The 21,738-nt window shown below is 37.4% G+C and overlaps 1 protein-coding gene across 2 annotated transcripts in view; it reads right to left on the bottom strand.

Annotated features, from left to right (window-relative positions):
- Window positions 1–21,738, bottom strand: part of DPYD (dihydropyrimidine dehydrogenase) — a 788,803-nt gene that overhangs the window by 251,884 nt on the left and 515,181 nt on the right. For both annotated transcript variants that reach the window (XM_026497557.4, XM_048220250.2), the window contains exons 15-16: window positions 11,564–11,632; window positions 3,283–3,366 (exon numbers count right to left, since the gene is read on the bottom strand). In XM_026497557.4, coding sequence (XP_026353342.2) covers window positions 3,283–3,366; window positions 11,564–11,632 — 153 coding nt within the window. The remainder of the gene's footprint in view (window positions 1–3,282; window positions 3,367–11,563; window positions 11,633–21,738) is intronic.

The following is a 21,738-nucleotide window of genomic DNA, read 5'->3' as shown; positions in this document are numbered from 1 at the left end:
CAATGCGGGGCTTGATCCCAGGACCTCCAGATCATGACCTGAGCCGAAGGCAGACGCCCAACCAACTGAGCCTCCCAGGTTCCCCTTGCTTGTGTTTTTATATATTTAGAGAAATGGGAATTTAGAACTACAAAAGACTTCACAGATAACTTAGTCCTTTACTGTGCTTTCAGTTAATAATTATAATAATATTTTATGCTTACACTGGAATACCAATTTATTAAGAACTGTTCTCGGTGACTTATCTATATCCAGGTTTACATGGTAATCAAAGCTCAGGCCTTGGCAACTGCTGACCAGATTTGTGAACGGGGAAGCATGGAGGCTTCAGTTTCTTGTTGTTCTTTTGTTTTGTTTTTGTTTTCATTTTATTGTTGTTCTTACTATACAATGGGATAAAAACTCAACCTGCTCAGAGGGTTATTGTGAGGAGAAGAAAACTAATTTTTTTTTCATGTTGTAATATACCTTTGACTCTTTAAAGCATCCACAACTCAAGCTAGAGCATATTTTCACTTTTGCTTGAGAATCAAAGTTATTGGGGGCTTTTCCATTTTACTTTGCAGGAAACATACAATTCAAATTCCCAAGGTCAGCTTCAGATTTTCTTTATTTCTACAAATTTTGTAAATAAATGATTTCTATATATTGTGGAGTAGAGGTTATAGCCTTCTCTGTTCAAAAATTTCACAATATTTGGTCTCTTATGGGAACATTTATTAAGAGTTTAAATATATAAATATATATTTAAATAAATACATATGTAGTTAATATAAAATCACTTAGATACAAAGGCAGCATTTTTCACTTGTGAAATATTTGTGAGAAAATATATGACATAATGGAAGAAAAAACCTGCTTAGAAAGAAAAATATACTATCCTGTGACACTCTGCCTCTTCTTAAGGGGCTAAAATTATGATAATTTCTGGAAACACCAGAAGTGGAAAAAGTACAAGAGAGTGTTTCCAATAGATAAATATTCTAGGCATGGAACTAATGTCAGTTTGTTTCATTCAGGAAACAAACACTTATCAGGTTCTGGCGATGCACACAGCTCTGTGCTTTGCACACGCGTTGTTTCCAAGAGATGGGATGCAGGATCGCACTGCAATGGGGGAGAGGAATTGCAATGGCTCCTCAGCCCCCAACATGGAGTACAAATTTCCCATCCCACCAGCTCACAAGTGCTCAAGACTACAAAGCTCAAAGAGAAAGGAAGAGGCAACGGGAACAGGAAGTAGATAAAGAAAATAAAAGGAAGTAAGGGAAAAGATGAATAACCCCAGACACGCCTGTGCCCACTCTACAGTCAGATTTATACCGAAGTTTTTTTTTTTTAAAGCACTAATATTCTTCCTTTCCTCCGTTTAAAATATTGAACATTCCTGTGTCCTGAGGCAGAGTAATCGTTTAAAATATGTTGGAGCAAAAATGATTAAATGTGTTTTATTTTTCAATTCTATGATTTAAAAGAGAATATAATTCAAAAGAAAATGTCTAAATGTGGCTGATAAGAACTGGTTTTAGTTTTAGAGATTATAACTAACAAGTGAAACGGCAATGTTCCCAAGTTCCCTTCAGCCTAAGGTATCATGGTTTTTGGAACATATGTTTTCCAAGAGTTTTAGAAATGTTAATACTAACTCTACTGCAAAATTTTAACGCTCGGTATCCTCATTCAGCCAAAGGCTGTGCAAAATTTTATGTAGCTAAATATCTCTCTGGAGAGGATACACCTAAGACACTTAACAGCTGGGTAAGTTCAGATGTGCTCACAGAGCCAAAGCCCACTCTAAAAAATAAGCTCAAGGTTGGGCAATATTTGCAAAATAATTGTCATTTCTGTGGCAAGGAATATATATTAAAATGTAACCTTCTTTAAAACACTAGTCAATAGATTTAAATGTTTCCATAGCTGTTTTTATCCATGTAACTAAAAAATATCTTGGGTCTAAGTTTCAGACACTGTGCAAGGGTTATGAAGAGAGAACCCTGACTACCCCAGGCCCTGTTCCGGCTGTCCTCTTAGAAGCCTTCCTCATTTCACTCAAGCTACACATGTTGACACATTGTCACCCAAGCCTTGCCTCACAGAAGTCAGGATTTAATATAATGATATTTTCCCTCTATTAAATATTTCTGAGGCTTGGTTCTGTCACCACACTGACTGATCTTCTGGGTAACCTGTTGTGAGTGGAACAGAGGCTATACTTGAAAAACATTTGACTAAGCCCTTCTCTCCTGCTGCTATAAGAGAATGGTTTCTTCCTAAGTCGCAAATCTATTCTGAACGTTAATTAAATATTTACAAGGTACTTTAAAATCCTCCCTGAATGCTAATATGAAAATAGCCACCTAGGTTCATTTGAATAAGCAGAAATTTTTGCCCTTCCAAATTAGGGCCTCTGGCCTCTGAGTTTAATTTAAATAATCCAAGGATTTGGGAAAAGAAACAAACAAACAAACAAAAAAGGAATTGAGCACCTACTATGTACAAGGCCCTGTGCCAGATGTAAAGATAAAAGTAAACCTTCCAGGACTAGAAAATTTATCATAAATGACAACATTTCATATTATTTAATTCACACCATTTCCCTCTGGGCTTAAAAGCCAAATTAGATGCAAAACACTCACCTTTTTAGCATGAAGCTTTTACATTGCTCCTTAACATACAACACTGTATCTAGTTACATAAAGATGCAGTATTTTCTACATATTAACATATATTTCCACATTTTATTCATTAGGTTATTGAAAGTATTTTAGCATGAAGGTTCCATTTATTGTATCCCAAAATAAAAATAGCATCAAAGTCTTTTTGCAACTCCCAAAACACAGTTAGGGAATAATGATCATATGCTAAAAAATGTAAAATACAATTTGTGCTGTGCCCCATTTACTACAAAATCACTACGAACAATGCATTTTGTACAGTATATTGCTCCAGGGAAACTGGATCAGCATCAGGAATGAATAAAGAACATTGCATTTGAAATCAGCTAATTCTGCTCCAGTGCTTTTAAAAACTATTTGTTATGATATTACTTCCTGTCAAGCACATAATGTGATATTTTCCTCAATAAAACTAAACAGTTGCTGTAATTTCAGTTTCCCTCATTTTCCACTTTTTAAGCACTAAATATTTAAACAATGCAGACCTGGAAGTCTCAAGCCAGTCATCTGATCCACACATCTTCTTGCCTAAGGTACAGTTACTATCCATACAGGGGCCTGTTCTTGTCACCCAGAAATACGTGATGGCAGCTGTTGAGGTCCTTACCTGCCCGCAGGCCAGGCCCATTCCTCTTTCTCCCATGCCGTGTGGACACGATAAATTTAACTCCAGGGCATCTGCTCCGGAAGCCTTGATGATGTGGAAGGAAAATGCAAGAAAAGGCAAAGCTTTATTTGTGTCTCGATCCTTTTTCACCATTGGTAACTCAACATAGGTCACATTGGTCAAATTTAAACTCTTCCATTTTCTGTGAGGTATATTCTGACTCTCAAACGAGAGTGTCTGTATCAACAACGATAACCAGACAAATGTTCATTTCGTGCTTATAAGAGGTCACTCACTGCTCTATGTGCTTTATATTTGTTATCTCTGATTCTCATCATCCTTGGATTGGTGGGACACCAATTTTGCAGACAAGGAAACCAAAGCACAGGCGAGTTCATGACAAACCTGGTGTATTAAGGGACACAGCAGAGATTTTAAGCCAAATCTGTTTGACGTCACACTTAGTCTTCCCTACATAGCTTTTTATTGTTATAGAAATAAATCTTACTACTTCTGGATAATTGGTACTGGAAATCATAGGCTACCTGGGATGCATAAGTGAAATTTAAAATGTTTTTAACTGAGAATCAATAGTACTGCACTGAAAATAAGTCCATGATAAGAAACATGAAGTGTAGATAATTTTGTCTATAATAATTAAATAGGTTTCCTTCTAATTTAGCTCATTAATTCATTAATATATAAATGGGTCCAGTGAAAACGAACATAATAGTTCATTTGAAGTATTTTTAGACTATGTGAATCACAGAATTCTTGACCAGTCTGTGAAAAACTCTTAAGAACAAGCAAAACACTTTTTTTTAAATAGTGTAAGATGGTAACTGGAAGGTTGGGGGATAAACTATAAATGATTCAAGTTTGTATACTATTTTACTTAACGTCTAGAATTTCTCCAATACCACAATTTCTTTTTAAGTAAGGTCAACTAGAAGCTTGAGTCTGTTTCCGTAACATTAAACATGTCTGTCACACCATGCAAAGGCTTAAAAATAAGAGTTCACTACTTTCTAAGTGTATCGGACCTTTCTTTAGGCCAACAGCTGTTTCTTCAAGGGCTTGCTTTTTTTCCTGATTTTTCAAGATTTTAGCCTATTTTTTCCTGCTTTATGAATTTTAAGCAGGACTTCAACAAGAAGAATTCTAGTTGGCTATTTCTCGGTTGACTTTCTTACCTATCTTATTCATTAGTGAGTCCGCTTTTCCTTTTGCATATTTGTGAAAGTTCATTTGATCATCCAGCCTGTTTTCTAATATGGGTTCATTATGGTTTTGATTCCCTAATTCAGTTTTAAAATGCTTCATATTATCTGAACATTACCATGATTATGCTACTTTTTTTTCCCCCTGCTGGTTTAGTGGTAAGCATGAACAAAGCACAGCCTAAATTCTGGGTTCTAATCCCAGATATGCTAAGGAATTGGGGATGCTTTAGGAAGTCAGTTAATCTTCTTTGTCTCCAACTACTCAAGTGTAAACTGTACATAATAGGACCTATCTAAAAACCATGTCATGTGGGAATTACCAGCTTAATTAAAAGATTGAATATTGCAATTATATACAGTATTGCACTTTTCTTAGTTATTTCAAATATTTCCTTTAGACTTCTTTATTTAGCTGAAATGCAGCAATTAATAGTAAATCAGTTCAACAACATTTTGGATTAGATAAACTTTAGGTGGCCTCTGTATACATATTTACATTATACATATTTCTTAAAATGTAAGTGGATGCTTACAATTAGCTATGATAGTAGATGATAACGGCTAACATTTATTGAGTACTTACGATATGCCAGATACTTTACTAGGCTCTTTGTAGTGGGATATATCATTATTCCCATTTTACAAATGATAAAATAGAGGTTACAAAGAGTTCAAGGGACTTGCTTAATATCTCACATCTTGTAAATGAAAGTAGGGTCTTGAAACCAAGCATTTTGAGTCCAGAGCCTATGTTCTTACCATCAAAACTTATTAGAAATCACTAATTCCAAGGCTAGAGTTGGTACAGTGTGTTAAGAAAACATAACATTTGACATCCTTAAAGCTTCTAACCTTGAAGTAAAATTAAAATCTTGTAAAACCATCTATACCCTTTAAAGGCTTTTCAGTGACTAATTAATAAAGATTTCCCCAGTATTATATACGTCTACAAACACTGACACACCAAACACATCTGAAAAGGCCTTTGATTATCTCAAAACTGAGATAATCCTGCTCCAGGTGACACCAAGAGAGAGAGAACATTCATTTGGCCTCTGCTCGAATATTCTTGTCACAGGATGTACACCACCTTAAAAGGCAGTTAATTCCATTTCGAAGCAACTATATGCATTCGAAAAGCCTTAATTGCTGAATTAGCATGAAATGTTAAATTAACTGAAACTGGGCATGCATTCTGACTCCTGTTAGTCACAGCTTTTTAGTTTACTCACTTAGCCCAGAGTTTTTTCTACCTCACCTAAATGATTACACAATAAAGTAATCTAGGGAAGGCCATGGCATAGAAAATCTGCTGTTTCTAATTTCATACATTATCTACTTATCACCCATTTATTTATATGAAGGAGAATGTCTATGTTAATAGCCGGAACTCTGGAGGCAGATTTCATGGGTTGGAATCCCACTTTTACTACATTCTGCCTGTGTGGGCTTGGGCGTATTATTTGACTCTCCTTTGTTTCAGTTTCCTTGTCTCCAAAAAGTGGAAAACCGTCAAAGTAACTCATAGGTTGCTTTTGTAAGCTATAAATCAGTTTAAGAAAAATGAATGACTTAGAACAGTGCCCCTGGACTGTAGTAAATATAATGCAAGTATAAGCAATTACTGTCTTATCAGTTTCTCTCTGTCCATCCATCCATCCATCCATCCATCCATCCATCCATCCATCCATCATCCAGCCATCCGATTAGATTTTCCAACCTGCCCTTCTCCAGTTTTCATCTGCAAAAGGATTTAAAGTAACTATTTATGCTTCAGTGGGGGCGGGGGAAAGAAACGGAAATACTAAGTAATTATCAGAATAGTGGTAGCAGTGTAGTTTCTAAAATTCTCTGACGTAGTTTTTAAAAACTCTCAGAGAAACGAGGTTAGCGAAACCACAAACCTTCGTACAATATATACAACAAAATCAGATACAAAGTTCTTCCTCTTCTTCCTTCCTTACTGCTCCGTTCCTTCCTGATCAATATAGTTTGAAAGTCATTGGGTGGGACAGAGCAAGGTAGCTGACCAAGAGGATATAGGAAGAGCCACGAGAGCCCAGTGTGGGGTATCAGAGCCTGAGAACAATAAGATGGAAATCCACATGGACGGTGGCTTGCTGTAGTATATCAGAGCCCAAGTGGGAAGGAAGGCTTCCATGGGAGGTGGGGGCTGGCAAAGAGCATCAGAGCCTGAGAGGGTCAGGAGGGTGTTCCCCTGGTGGGACATGAAAGGTACACTTCTTGAATTTTCTCTTAATTTTGTCTGTTAAAGAATATAAGATGTCCAATGTTGACTTTCTATATAGCAACACCATCATCTAGTCTCAACTATCCACAACTGGAGACACAAATCTGGGATCTTAAACCACTATGAATTGGATTTGACACGGGTTAACCCTTGAACGGGCTTAGGTCTCACTGGACACTAAGTCCGTGATGACCTCTTGTCTGCAAGGAGGTGTCCGCCTTTCCTGATTGCATTCTGTCTTGCTAACTGTCACTCTGCAGGGACTTATACCCCCACCTGCTGCTACACATTTCTGTAAAGCACCTGTCTGCTTTCCACCTCAGCTTACTTGAGATCTCATAACTCTAACATCAATTTAATTTCATGACACATCAATTTAATTTCATGACACATTGCTAGCCCAAATTCAGGTTAAAAAGTGTTAAGAACCTGGTTTTTAAGTGGTTTCTTTGGACCCTCTGCTAGGAATAGTGTGGTCACCTGGTTTTGATACCTCTCTTTCCCCTGGGCCTTCCTTGTGTCATCCTACCAATCACGGTCAGACATTTGGCAGTCCCTCATCAGATCCCTGACTTAAAACCTTCTACTTTGTAACTTAATCACCTCAAGTTCATTGGTGCCAAATAAAGTGCCACTCTTCTCATTTATTCTGTAATTGCTTCCTTTTTGTTTGTCACATGTCAGTACACCAGCTCTGTACCCCTATTTTACTTCAACAAATATGTGACGGATACCCACTGGTAGGCAAAGCCCTGTGCTTAGAATTGGAGATTAAGCAGTAAACCAGCCAGGAGTCTACACCCCCAAGGAGCTTGCTCTGTAATAAGCAGGACAGACGTTAAAGAGCTAATGACACCATTGCTGATTACTTCATTAAATGCCACAAAGGAAAAGCACAAGCAGAGGTACACCTAGATTCTGGGGAGCCTGAAGCTTAAACAAATTGGGGAAATGTCTTTAAGAAAAAAATTAATTAAAATCACAAATACAAAATCCAAGTGCAGGGGTTTGGAAGTGACTTGGGCAAGTAAGGGCCCTGAAGCTTATGTTTCATTAGTTTTAATGGTAAATTGGCTTCTGAGGACAGGAGCTTAGAAGGAGCATAACAGAGGGTTTAATCTACCAGTCAGAGTTGAGAAAGAGAGAACATTCTGTGAGCAAGAGAGAATATTCCAGGCCAAGAGAAAAGCAAAGGCTCTCAGTTGGGAGTGGGTCAGAAGAGTTAAAGAAGGCCAGTGGGTGTGGAACGTGGATGACAAACTAAGAATGACACTGGGGAGGCAGGCCAGGGCCAAACCATGTAAGACTTCCAGGTCAAGTTAAGGATTTTGCATCTTAAGAAAGATAGTGGAAAGATTTCTGATTGACTGAGGACAAGAAGACGAGTGGCACTATCTCAGCTAAACTGGGGTTAGGGTGGCAGTGAGGCCTATGGAACCATACTCAATTTATCTGCTGCTTCAAATCTGATCGCCTTACTTGCCACTCAAGCTTCTGCCACTAGCTTAAAAAGGGACCTTAGTCTCTCACAACTCCTGTCACTGCCAGCTTTCACAGCTCCCTTGGCACAAAAGCTGCACTTTGCCACAGCTGTCACCACACCTGTCCCAGTGGCAGCTCCAGGAATGCCAATGCCCAGCCAGGGCTGTCCAGGGGGCTGGGTTTAGATCTCCAGTTCTGGTTTAGACCTCACAACATCTCACAAGAAACATTTCACTACATGATGTGGCATTTAACTTCCTTAGTGGCGGCCCCAAAAGGGGCAGAATACACAACCCAGAAGTGTGGAGGAAGGGAAAGCCCTGGAGTGTGAAATTTGGCCAGTAGGTACGTCTCTCACCCTTCTTCTCTTCTAACCTTTTGGGAGGCAGGATGATTTCACATGGCGTTCTCTGTCCCACGTGACTGAGCAATGGGCTCCATTTCCTTGGGAAGTGGGAGCCAGCTCTGTCATGCACCACACGGGCTCTGCTTTCCCTTCTTCCTATCTCGTTTCCCTTTTCTCCCCACTCATACTGCTCTGGGATTGTAGCCTTCAATCAAGCATCTTCACATGAACTTTGACACAGGCTATGTTTTCTAAGCTAATGCACATTAAAAAAGAAAGGGATCCAAGATCTATTAAAATGAGTAAAGATCTATTTAAGACCTGATATTGTGTTTTCGGTATGGTTCAGTTTGGTGTCTTTCTGATCTTTTTGAATGGTATCTTTCTGATAGAGCTGAGGCTATATCTTATTCACCTTTGTTTTGGCTGGCAAGAGACTGTGCACACAGTAGGTGCTTCACAGATCTTCCTTTGCATGGAATTGCAGTAGGTTATCCATGACTTAGAAAAAGAGGAATGCCTGTGATCAGATACTGAAAAACAGAGCAGACCCTAACAATGCTACTGATTTGACACCAAGCTGTGAAAACTTTTCCAGAGGTCGCTTCTTTATCCTGGTGTTCAAAAACAACAAATTCAAACCAGGTTGAAGAATGCATAAAAGACAACATTAAGAGTGTGGTCATTCTTGGGTTAGAGTGCAAAGGAAGGCTTGGTTCAGTATGGTTCTATTTCTAGGAGAAAACAAAACTTTCTAAAAAATATGCACATGATAAAGAAGATACACTGGATATACATTAAGAAAAACCCAGCATTCAGTTGAACTTACCATATTTTAAGAATGTACCTAGGTTCTATTTTTTTTTTTTTAACCACTCACATGGTCTTAAATATTTATTTAGAATAGTAAATACAGTGTAGCCTCTGGTGAAACAAACGAACAAATAATGATGATCCTTCCTTGTGCAAATTCTCATTCTGACACAAAATTTCTCCATCTTTACTTTTTCATGTTCTGTTATGGATCTGGATCTGTCCTGATGTTACACATGTGCCATTTCTGTTTTTAGATATAAATAGTAAAGAGCTCATAACCGATTTCCTCAGTTCCCTATTGTGTAATTCAAAGATTAATCTACTATAAGGAGAGGAACTTCATGAATTTAAAGTATATTCATCATCACATTAAGTCATTTGCTGAACTTAAAACTGGTGCTAGAACAGCTGATGTGATATCTCTGATTTCTTACTGCCCATTATCACTACTCCCAAAGAAATGTACATTGTAAGTGGTACAGTAACTTTGGCTTGGATATTTTTTTGTGTTGGTTTGTTTTAATGTGGGCTCTTCCATTGTAAAAAAAAAAAAATCGTTTTGATCTGTTTTGAAGCATGTATTCATAAAGACAAACCAACTACTGACTCTACGAAGCTTTACTGGGTATCTACCACAGGAGCTATGATGAATCATGCTCCCTAATGCTGCCCTCCAGGGGGATGTAGAGGCCTGGGGAGAGCTCCTTCATGTGATAGGCCCTGGGACAGTCCATATTTTAAGATTATAGGGAAGATTGTTTTTAATTGACACCATCTATAGATTGACCTTCTTGATATGTAGACTTCCTTCCTGTGGAAAGATTTTTCAGACTTGTTTGACTGAAAGGAAAGCATCGTTTTTCCTTTAAAATTTTTTTTCCTTCTTTTTCTCCTCCTTTCATTCCTTTCTTTTGTTTTTGTTGTTCTTTTTTCCTCTTTCTTTTTTTTTTGCACTATAGGTACTTAGAAAATGATATTAAATAAAACTGAAATTAAAGAAATAGATACAGAATATGAGAAATGTGAAAAGTATCTTTAAGTTGGTTACCATGTAACTAATTAAAGGTTTAAAAAGTAAAATGTGCTTATTTCAAAGTTGATGCTCATTACTAAAGAAAATATTTATTTTAAAGTATTTTATTCTACAGAAAGGCAGAGAGGCTCGCAGCGTGATAAAGCCATTCATCATAGTCAGCTTCAAACTGGCAAAGCTCATGCCAAGCACAGGTTCTGTGGAAGATTTCATGGTCAATTAGGTAAATACATGTATAAAGTGGTCTCAGCACCAAAGATCATGAAGCCAATTACTGATCATGTCTAATTTCACCCCCTTAAGTGCCAGAAGTCATTTTTCCCCTTGCAGTTTTAAGATATCCAAATAAAATGTACAATTTTGAACATCATAGAAGGCTTTATAATATTTAATAATGTGGCCATTAGTATATAAGCATTGTTAGATGTAGTCTTCTACATTTCTGAGAGGTTTTCAAGAAACCTCAGCTAAAGCTGTCTAGAATATTTTTCACGACAGCGTGATGGACATAAGTGTATAATTTTAAGTATGTATTTTTCTATTTGAAATACAAATTTGAGGCACATGGTTAGTTGTTTGCATTTGTGCAAGATTCAATTTATATTATAGAAAGCCTGCTGACTAGTGTTCCATTCAGGAGCATTCTGTCCTACCATTTTATGCATGTCTGTATTCAAACTAGAATAGTTTTAAATGAACCTTTTATATTTTAAATATTCAAGAGTTTTATATTCAAAATTTCTTCTCGCTGTCAAACTAGTTTGCCTAAAGGCAAGGTAAGATCCTGTTACATTCTCAAAGGTAGAATTAAATTTTATCATGGCATCCATCATAATATACAGTTTGCTTAATATGCAAATAAAGAGTATATGGATTCAAAGAATAAAGGATTTTTAGGTAGTGTGTGAAATCCAAGGGACCACTTTTATAGAATAGATTCCTTTTAAATTTACATTTCCATCATTTTAATGAAAACACAGGGTAAACAAATTATAATAGAAATGTTTTAAGTTACCATTTTCCACTCAATTTTACTTCTACTGGGCTATTTTTCATGGCAGCTCTTTATTTAAAACTAATAAAAATGGAAGAGAAGAAATAAAAAATATATATACTAAAGAAATCATTACCTCAGCCATTTTGGAGAGTTCCATCCAGTCATTTTTGCTATAACTGCACATGATGCTAGAAATCACAATCTTCAAAAAGAAAAAAAGGGAAGAATGTCAGTTCAAATAGTTGTGCACAAGGGTGTTCTGCACAGAAGGGTATATTAATATTTACACATATATGTTTATAATGATAAACCGTATCATAAAAATTAGTTTTTGATCTGTTGAAAGACAAATGACTAAAAAACAGCACTGTATTATGGTGAGGCAAAGGATGAGATTCAGGGCTTCAGACTTATGTTAGAGACTATCTCATTTATTACCTTCAAATTCTTATGTAAGTTACTTAACTTTCCCGATCCTCAGCATTCTCATTTTTAAAATGGAGATAATGATCCTGACTTTGCCAACCTCAGAAAGTGATAGTGGGAATTACATAAATTTGTGTATGTGAAAGGCTTGTCTAAATTATACAATGACATGGAAATCTTCATTAATATAATTACTGGTATAGCTAAAAGTTTCAGGGTATGGAAAAGAATTAAATTAGTGTCTTCTTCAATCAGATCTTATTACAGCACAGATAATAATACCTTACATATTCATAATGCATTATAGTTTTAAACTTTGTTAAATGTTGATTATTTAACTACAGTCTTACAGTAAGCCTATAATAGAGGCTATATAGAGTAGTAGTTACTACTACCTGCTCTGAAGTCGGAATGTCCAGATTGGAACTCTGACTCTATCACTTACTGTGTGGCCCCAGGCAAAATATTTCGTTTCTTCTTTGATTAAATATGGGTAACAGTACTACCTACTCAGAGAAGTAATAACGGAAATTGCTAAAAACGTATATAGCTCTTATGATGTGCTCGGTACTGTTTTAATGGTTTTTGCTTCACTCAATCATTCCCAACATTATTCTTCCCATTTTACAGATGAAGGTACTGAGGCACTGAGATGTAAAAGTCACACAGCTAATAAGGAGCAGAGCCAAGATTCAGACCTAGGTGGTTTGGGAGTCTGTGCTTGAGACCACTTGATTTTGCTGGCCCAAAATAAGTATTCAATACACATCAGTGATTTTTTTTTTATTATTATTATTAACATTCAAAGACCGAGACTGAGATATGAAGAGTTTGTGCCAAGCCGAAGTCACAGATTCTAGTGAAAGAGTCCACTAAAAGTCCTTATGTTCTCACCACATGCAGCTTTTTTTATATATGTCTAGAAAACAAAACAAAGCAAAGATATGTTGGAAAAGTCTGATGAATGCTTTTGGCATTGAGAGAAACAGAAAATAAGTTGTGATCATATTGGAGAGAGTTCTGAAAACCATGAAGACAAGCGTGTCTGTAACGTTGAGTTAATTTTTTTCTCTCCTGAGAGACTATCATCCCCAATGGGATCTCGGACTACTCTGCGTCATTCATCATTTTATCTACAATAACCAGCACGGTGTTTGGCACACAGTAAGACTGAGTGAATAAATGAACGAGGTCACCAAAGGTTTAGGGAATTGCTTTATCAGCTCATCCTTCTAAAAGTAAGCAGAAATGAATATCATGAGTCAGAGAAGGGAAAAAATAAACAATTGATGAAAACTGTTGGCAAATAATTACTATGAGTCAGAGTGAAGAGTGAGCAGGGCTAATGTGGGCGTTGGTCTTGGTGATGGAAAAAAAAGGTCAGATGTTAAAATACACAGGACTTGTGTCCTAGAAGAAGCAATTTAGAAAAAGGAATCAAAAGATCTGAGAGTCTGAAATCTGAGGGACTGAGAGAAATCTCAGAACATTAGTCAGATAAAAGCAGGACAATAATGAGAAATAAGAAGCCAGGTTCAGATAGATTGCTTTTTAGAGAGAAGAACAAAGGGAAGAAAGTAAATGATGAACAAAGGAGGAAAACTGAGGATGCCTAATTATTTTGGGACGAGTTCAGGATTTAACATTTGTGTCCAGTGAGGATGCAGCTTTTAAGAATTTGGAGAAAAATTTAACAGTGATCCATAGCCTTTCCTCTAGTGGCTAAAAGAAAGGGGGGAAAGGTCAAATTCCATGCTTGCCTATTTGCAAGCTAAAAAAGGGTCACCAACATAAATTATGAACTTTCAGATAAGAGATCATGTTTCTGCCCTTTCCAAGTGGATCTAAGATCTCAGGGATATTTTGCCCCACTCCCCACTTTGAAATGGACCAGTGAGGAATACCACACGGTACACTGGATCTTCTGGGCCCAAACTAATACCTCCAGGTGAGTATCCCCTGAATGAAAAAATAAGGGACTCCATTTGAAAGGAAAATCAACTGGGGGCAGGTGGGACAGATTCCTATTGTCCTCGGTAGCTTCAAGGTCAAGTAAAAACAAAACAAAACAAACATATTTAAAAAAAAACAAAACAGTTAATACAGGCACCTGGATGGCTCGGTCAGTTAAGTGTCTCTGCCTTTGGGTCAGGTCATGATCCCAGGGTCCTGGAATCAAGCCTCACATCAGACTCCTTGCTCAGCGGGCAGCCTGCTTCTCCTTCTCCCTCTGCCTGCCGCTCCCCCTGCTTGTACTGTGTCTCTCTGTGTCATATAAATAAAAAAAATCTTAAAAAAAAAAAATACAGGGACTTAGAATAAAAAAAAAAAAGAAGAAGAATTAGATCTAAGAATGCCCTTTCATGGAACACATCACATTTTATTGACCAAAGCACCAAAAACCAGTCTTGATAAGATAGGTATCAACTATAAAACATTCTGTAAATTGGGGCTCTGATCTGTGTTCCAATGTTCTAAATTATATTATCTTTTTGCTTTCACAATTAATCTCCTTTTCCAAAAACATTACCAATCCTGATTGAATACATGTGCCTTTGTGGCCTCGGAATCTTACTGTGAACTCTTGGTAAACTTGCTTTCCCATTTTCTTGGATGACAGTTCCACTACTCCCATTTCTCTCACATATTTCTAAACCTCTGTTCCCCATTCTCTTTTCTGTCAAGACACCTCATCTACTACTTAAGAAAATGTAAATACCAGGAAGGATAATTTCACTTCTTCCACACCAAATCTATAAACTCAAGTGTATCCATACCTATTTTTTTCTCTCTACTCTTCTCTTCCACTCCATCAAACTGGAAACAGTGCCTCTCCTCCTATCAAAGGTTACTTCCTCTTTTTATATGACGGATTCATCATCACCTCTCACCTTCTCAACAGGTTCTTCCTCTTTTCCAGATCATTCCCACAAGCATAAAAACATACTCAAATATGGCCCACTAAAAAACCATCTCTCACTAGACCTCCCATAACTCTTCATTTGCTGCCCCATTTATCTTTTAGCGAGCCCACCAAAATCTTGGGAGAGATGCGTGTATCACTTCTCTCCACTTCATATTCTGTTCACTCAGACTATTCCAGTCTGACTGCTGTCCCCCTGCTTCACTGAAACCGTTCATGTAAAGGTTACCAATGGTTTCTGTGTTCCCAAACTGCATAGACAAATCTGTTCTTTTACGCAAACTCGTGGAAGTATTCACCAGAGTGGACTGCTCTTTACTTTTTGGAACACTTCCCCCTCTTGGCATTTGTGACATCACATTCTCAGGTGGTGTCCCGGGCCCTTTCTTTCTCACTATTTCATTCTCTTCCCTTTGAAGTTACCTAACCAGGTAGCTTTAAATACCATTATACGTCCATGTTTCTAAAATGTACGCCTTCATCCCTATCCTCTTTAGTGGATTCTAGATTCATGAATATGGTGACACAATTTATGTCCTCATTAATGAGATGCTTACTAGACATTTTATGTGTAATATATTAAAACCAAACCTCTTAATAATCCCCCACTAGTTATTTTCCTAGGCCTTTTTCCATCTCAGTAAAGTGTCTACGTTCTACTCAGTAGTTCAAGCCAATAATCTAGGGGTCATCCTTAATCTCTCCTTTTCTCTCATCTCCTGTTAAAAATACTAATATCTTTTAATAAAGAATAAAATGATTTGGGGGTCATCTTTAGTCCTCTGAAATAGAATGTCACCACATATTTTCCCAAAACATCCCTTGGTTTTAGATTAAGGATATTTAAACTACGAAGACAATTTGGCATTTTAAAAATAATGTATAATGTTATTTTTTCCCCTTAAATTTACTTGACTGTCAAAAAAATTGCTTAGGAAGTTATTTCAAAAGTGCCAATTTTAGTTAGTTTTTTTTTAAAAAAAGATTTTATTTATTTATTCGACAGAGATAGAGACAGCCAGCGAGAGAGGGAACACAAGCAGGGGGAGTGGGAGAGGAAGAAGCAGGCTCATAGCAGAGGAGCCTGATGTGGGGCTCGATCCCATAACGCCAGGATCACGCCCTGAGCCGAAGGCAGACGCTTCACCACTGTGCCACCCAGGTGCCCCGTGCCAATTTTAGTTTTGCATGTAATAGTTGTCAAGAGTCTAAGTGAACGAAACCAGAATATAACTTGAATTTTCTTAAGCCAAAATGGGTGTTAGTTTTCACATTCAGATATCTTAGTGGTATACCTGGCTGAAAAGTGGTCATAGCATGGGTCTCTTCCCATCATGCATTCTCTACCTTCCTGTGTCTGCTTTATTTTCCCCTAGTGCAACTAGTTTTGGGTGGAGGTGGCAGGGTGGGTGAAGTGAGGAATCAGTCAATGGTCACCAGTTGCTCTGAACATCATTCCAGTTGAGGAACCAATGAGAAAAAAAAATTCGTTCACCTTCCCAGCTCCAATGCAGGACTTTGGCGAAAGCTGAATAGCTGATGACTGTGATTAGCCCTGTTGGCGATACTTTGTCAGTTTTTTCGGCAAGAATGTAGAGTCTGTTTCAGATGAGGAAGAAGAACAGGGTAGTGCTTGGCTGCTCAGAGCATACAAATAAAACCTACCTCTGCTTAACATAATGTTTCTCTCCCACATGTGGTCACTCTTCAATGACAGCCCACCCAAAATCACACTCAGTCACTGCATTCCCAGGCATTTGGTGGCACCAGTACTCTTTTTTTTTTTTTTTAAGATTTTATTTATTTGTATGACAGAGAGACAGCCAGCGAGAGAGGGAACACAGCAGGGGAGTGGCAGAGGAAGAAGCAGGCTTCCAGCGGAGGAGCCCGATGTGGGGCTCAATCCCGAAACGCCGGGATCACGCCCTGAGCCGAAGGCAGACGCTTAACGACTGCGCTACCCAGGCGCCCCGGCACCAGTACTCTTGATATTTAGGACAATTTTCTTTCTTTCTTTTTTTTTTTTTTTTTTTTTAGATTTTTTATTTATTTGACAGAGAGAGATACAGCCAGCAAGATAGGGAACACAAGCAGGGGGAGTGGGAGAGGAAGAAGCAGGCTCCCAGTGGAGGAGCCCAATGCGGGACTCGATCCCAGGACCCCGGGATCATGCCCTGAGCCAAAGGCAGACGCTTAACGACTGAGCCCCCCAGGTGCCCCCAGGACAATTCTCTAGTAATATTTACTTCTTTCCATCAAGCCCCATGTGGCTTCTCATGATCCTCAGGACTTCTAGGGCAAATGATGACTTTAACCAAACCTAATGGCCATTTACTAAAGTGGAACCAGGTTAGACACTAATCGAGAGCATATATCATACCCTGTTGTCAGTGCTAGTAAACATTATCTCCATGGTAATGGATTTCTTTGATCAGCCTGTCTGCCTAGCTGGGTCCTGTCCACTAGAAGGATCTTTCCTGTTGTCCCGCATGGCAGCCCAAGAAGGGTACTGGAGAAGGGAACGTTGGCTGATTTAGCATCCACTTCATATTTGTATGGGAATGTGAACTTGGGGATTACTTTGTCATAATTGGAGGCATGTTTAGTTTTTGGTTTTGCTTTTTGTCTTATCTTGATTTAAGTAATAAAACTCCCTAAAAACCTTGGTCTATTGTTTGTCACTTTAACCATAGAAGAACTGGTATCTAATGCTAAAATCTTTTTTTCATTTTGAATTTTTGGATCTAACCCTGCCTTTAATGTTTTATTTATTTTTTATTTTTAAAGATTTTATTTATTTGCTAGAGAGAGAGAGGCAAGCAGAGGGAGAAGGAGAAGCAAACTTCCCACTGAGCAGAGAGACCAACATGGGGCTTGATTCCAGGACCCTGGGATTAAGGCCCAAGCCAAAGGCAGACGCTTAATTGACTAAGCCACCCAGGTGCCCCTGCCTCTAATGTTTTAGCAACAAGCCTGGGGGCTCTACCCATTTCCTAAATCTTTGTGTTAATTGTTTTTTTGTTTTTTGTTTTTTTAAAGATTTTTATTTATTTGACAGAGAGAGAGAGCACAAGCAGGGAGAGCAGCAGTCAGAGAGAGGGAGAAGCAGACTCCCTGCTGAGCAAGGAGCCCAATGTGGGACTCTAATTCTGCTTTACACAGAATATTTTTAAATTGCATTTTTACATAGCTTGACTTTCATTTTGATTCATGACTACTGACTATAACTTAAAATGTATACTCTTTGTGTAGACATCTAATTGCTATGAGACATTAATGTTCTAAAGCATATAAAATGCCAACTATAATAATTTATGAATCAAATTTTGCATGTTGTTTCTCCTAGAAAAATTCCTCAAAAGTTAAAAAACAGGATACTTATTCTGAAAAAAAAAAAAAGGCAAAACAAAAAAACAGTATTAAATGGCTTCTATCGTCATCCTAACTTTTAAAAGAACCACAATTCATGATTATTTTTTAAATTACTCTTATGGAAAAAATAAAATAATTTTATTAAGCATTTTTGTCAAAGTGAATTATAATAAAGTTTGCACATCAGAAATTAAGGTGAAGAACAACATAAAACTTCAAATTGGTTACAAGCTGGCTATGTCCTCAAACTCCCATTTACTTAAAGTGTATGCTTAAAACACATGTTGGCATCACTGTTTTGGTATTCTGTGACAACACTATGAACTACATTGGAAATTCAGTCAACAATTCAGCTTCAAGACAACTTAAATTTTTTAGTAGGGAGAAAGTGCGAAGTGACAAAGGTGAACAACTGTAAATTACGAGTAGCTGAGAAGGTTTTGTCAAACAATTTAACCATATTATCCCTTAACACTACTGGGATTATATCCAGGAGGAAAAATAGCATGGGACATGTGATTTTCAAAGACATTTAAACTAAGAAAATGTTTATTAAATATTAATTAACTGTACAACATTCAAATTTTAATTGTTCTTTATACTGTAGTACAAATACAGCGAAAGTGAGATTGGTACAATTTTCCTAAAGTATACACATGGAGCATAACACATTAAAAGTGAAATTCATAAGTTCTTCAAATTTTATATGGGTACTGCTTATTTAATGTTTGCAGATGAGAAGAATATTCTTTTTTTTTTTTTTTTAAAGATTTTATTTATTTATTCGACAGAGATAGAGACAGCCAGCGAGAGAGGGAACACAAGCAGGGGGAGTGGGAGAGGAAGAAGCAGGCTCATAGCGGAGGAGCCTGATGTGGGGCTCGATCCCATAACGCCGGGATCACGCCCTGAGCCGAAGGCAGACGCTCAACCGCTGTGCCACCCAGGCGCCCCAATGTTTGCAGATGAGAAGAATATTCTTAAGGTTGTCTTTTATATTATTTAAAAATTCATCATTTTCTTTGTTTATTTTGCGATTAGCAAATGTGTTGTTTATAGAACTATTCCTAACACAGAAAAGTCATATTTGAAGTTAAACAAATATGCACATAGTTTCCATAGAAAATCAGATGTTTTCCACTAGAACAGGAAAAACAAAACAAAACACTATTCAGGAACTACAGTAATGGTTGCCTTCTCCTCTCCTTTTGGTTACTTCTTTACATATTTTATTTAGTTCCTGTCCCTATTGTGTCTAGGAACTCATCTCCCCAAGGTCACCAGTGACCTTGGAAAATATATTAGATACTTTTCTGCCCAAATCTTTACTGGAACTCTCGTTAGCACTTGGACAGTGAGTCACTCCAGCTTGCTGAAAACCTCCTCCATAAGAGCTTTCGAGATACCTCTTTCCTTCCTTGTATTTTTGTCGTTCCTTCTCAGGCTCTTCTACCCCTGGCCACTTTTTACATGATGATGTCCCCAGGGTCTATTCATGGTCCTCTTTTAGTATCACTTCATAAACATTCTTAGACATTACATTCACCATGATTTCAGATAATATCTGTACACAGAGAATTTATAAAGCACACACCTCCAACCTCTCTCTTTCTCCTAAGTTCAAGAACAGCATATCCAACTACTTTCTAATCCCCAGATTCAATTTGCCCAAAATCAAATTTACACTTCTCTGCCGTGCATTTGCTTATTTCTTCAAGTTAAATATACTCCACCTTTTCATCCCGAGTTAGAAAACTAGATTTCTTTTCTCCCTTCCTTTCTCATTGTCTACACCAAGTACTCCAGCCCATGGTTTCTCAAACTTAGCTAAGCTTTGAAATCCCCTGGAGACAAAATAATAATAATAATAATAATAATAATAATAACTGTAAGATTCTAAGGTCATTCCTATGTAGTTAGGCCCAGGCATCAGAGTCTTTCAAAGATCTCCGGGTAATTCTAATGCACAGGACAATTTGAGAAGTACTGCTCTAGTTTACTCTCCAGTGATCTCTTCTAAGTATTTCTGATTCTTCATTACGACTATCTTAGTTAAGATCTTCACCATTGCTGCCCCGGATTACCAAAGTAGCTTCCTTATTAGTCTCCCTATCTCTCTTTTCAACCTATGCCATCTGGCAGATCCTTCTAAAGACACAAACCTGATCATATCACACTTCTTTTTCAACTCTAACTTCAGGATAAAATCCAATTCTTTAATAAGCTATACAAGACCACAATGCTACTTTTACTCCAACCACATTGAATTACTGTTCTTTCTGAATGTGACATGTATTCTGCCTTCTCCTGACCATATGTCTATTCCTTTTGTCTGAATGAATAAGGAATGGTCCCTGTGCTCTAGGAGCATATGGTATAATAAAGCAGACATATGTAAATTGATACAAAAATAATTATAGTATATGAACCAGGATGCAATGAGAGCAGAAAGGAAGGGTGATTATTTATACCTGTGTAAATCAGGGAAGATATCCTAGAAAAGCAACTCTTACTAGATTCTGAAATCATCCATGGTTGTTTATCAGAAACTGATTAGAAATAAAAGAGGCAAGAGTACTCTAGGTGGAGTGAGCAACAGAAGCAAAGGCATGGGATGCCATGTTTAAGAAATATTCTCTAAGAAATCTCAAGTAGTTCAATTTAGTATTGGGGGAAATGAATGGATATACTTCATGGGCAATGGAGCTGGATGCATAGGTATGAGCCAGGTTTATCCAGGCAAGAGTCTAAAACAATGGTCTCTAATCAGCTGGGCATTTGGGATCTGAATTTTAGATTATGCTATCCAGTAAATTCCTGCTTCTCATTTGAACATTACCTTCTCTAGGAAGCCTTCCCTGTGTACCCTTCCCCCCTGAATATGTCAGGCATCCCTCTTCTGAGATCCCACAGCATCCTTTGCATTTCTCTGTTATAACATTTATCATAGTGCAATAAATTGTTATTTGTGTGTTTTTCAAAAGATGACTGAAGTTTTGGGGGACAGGGCTTTTTTCATTCTCTGTATCTCTAGTGCCTAATATTATACCTTATACATAAGTGGGATTCAATACATATTTGATTCAATGGACTACTGGAACAGGTAACTGAGAAATGGAATTCCAAGTAATGCACATTTTTATTACCAATCCCATTATCTAAATGTAAGTAAATTTCAACATTCTAGAGAGAGAATGAGAAGGACAGATAGGTGGTATAAGGTAAGAGGTTTGGAAACTTCTTATAAAGTATATTTTATATCAAAAGAATAATAATCCATTATATATATTTATATATGTACACTTAATGCACATTTTCCCACACATTATCTCATTTATTCCACGCAATAATTTTGAATTTAGAAAACTTTATATTGAGAATAATGAGCACAGATCATTTATTTTACCAGGGTCAAGTTAATCAATAGCAGAAGCAAGGATTAAGTTCAGGTCTTTTGCCTCCAAGTCTCTCTCTACTACATTAACACTATACCATATTGATTTCCTATCCTTTCAATTTACATTAGAGATTCCAGTTGATTTTGCATCCTCAACCCTCTTGTGGTAGAGTATTTGAAAAAAAAAAAA

The sequence above is a fragment of the Ursus arctos genome, unplaced genomic scaffold, assembly GCF_023065955.2.
Source record: "Ursus arctos isolate Adak ecotype North America unplaced genomic scaffold, UrsArc2.0 scaffold_12, whole genome shotgun sequence".
NCBI classification, from domain to species: domain Eukaryota; kingdom Metazoa; phylum Chordata; class Mammalia; order Carnivora; family Ursidae; genus Ursus; species Ursus arctos.
The sequence above is the reverse complement of the archived record's forward strand: the minus strand, read 5'-3'. Positions and strand labels throughout refer to the sequence as shown.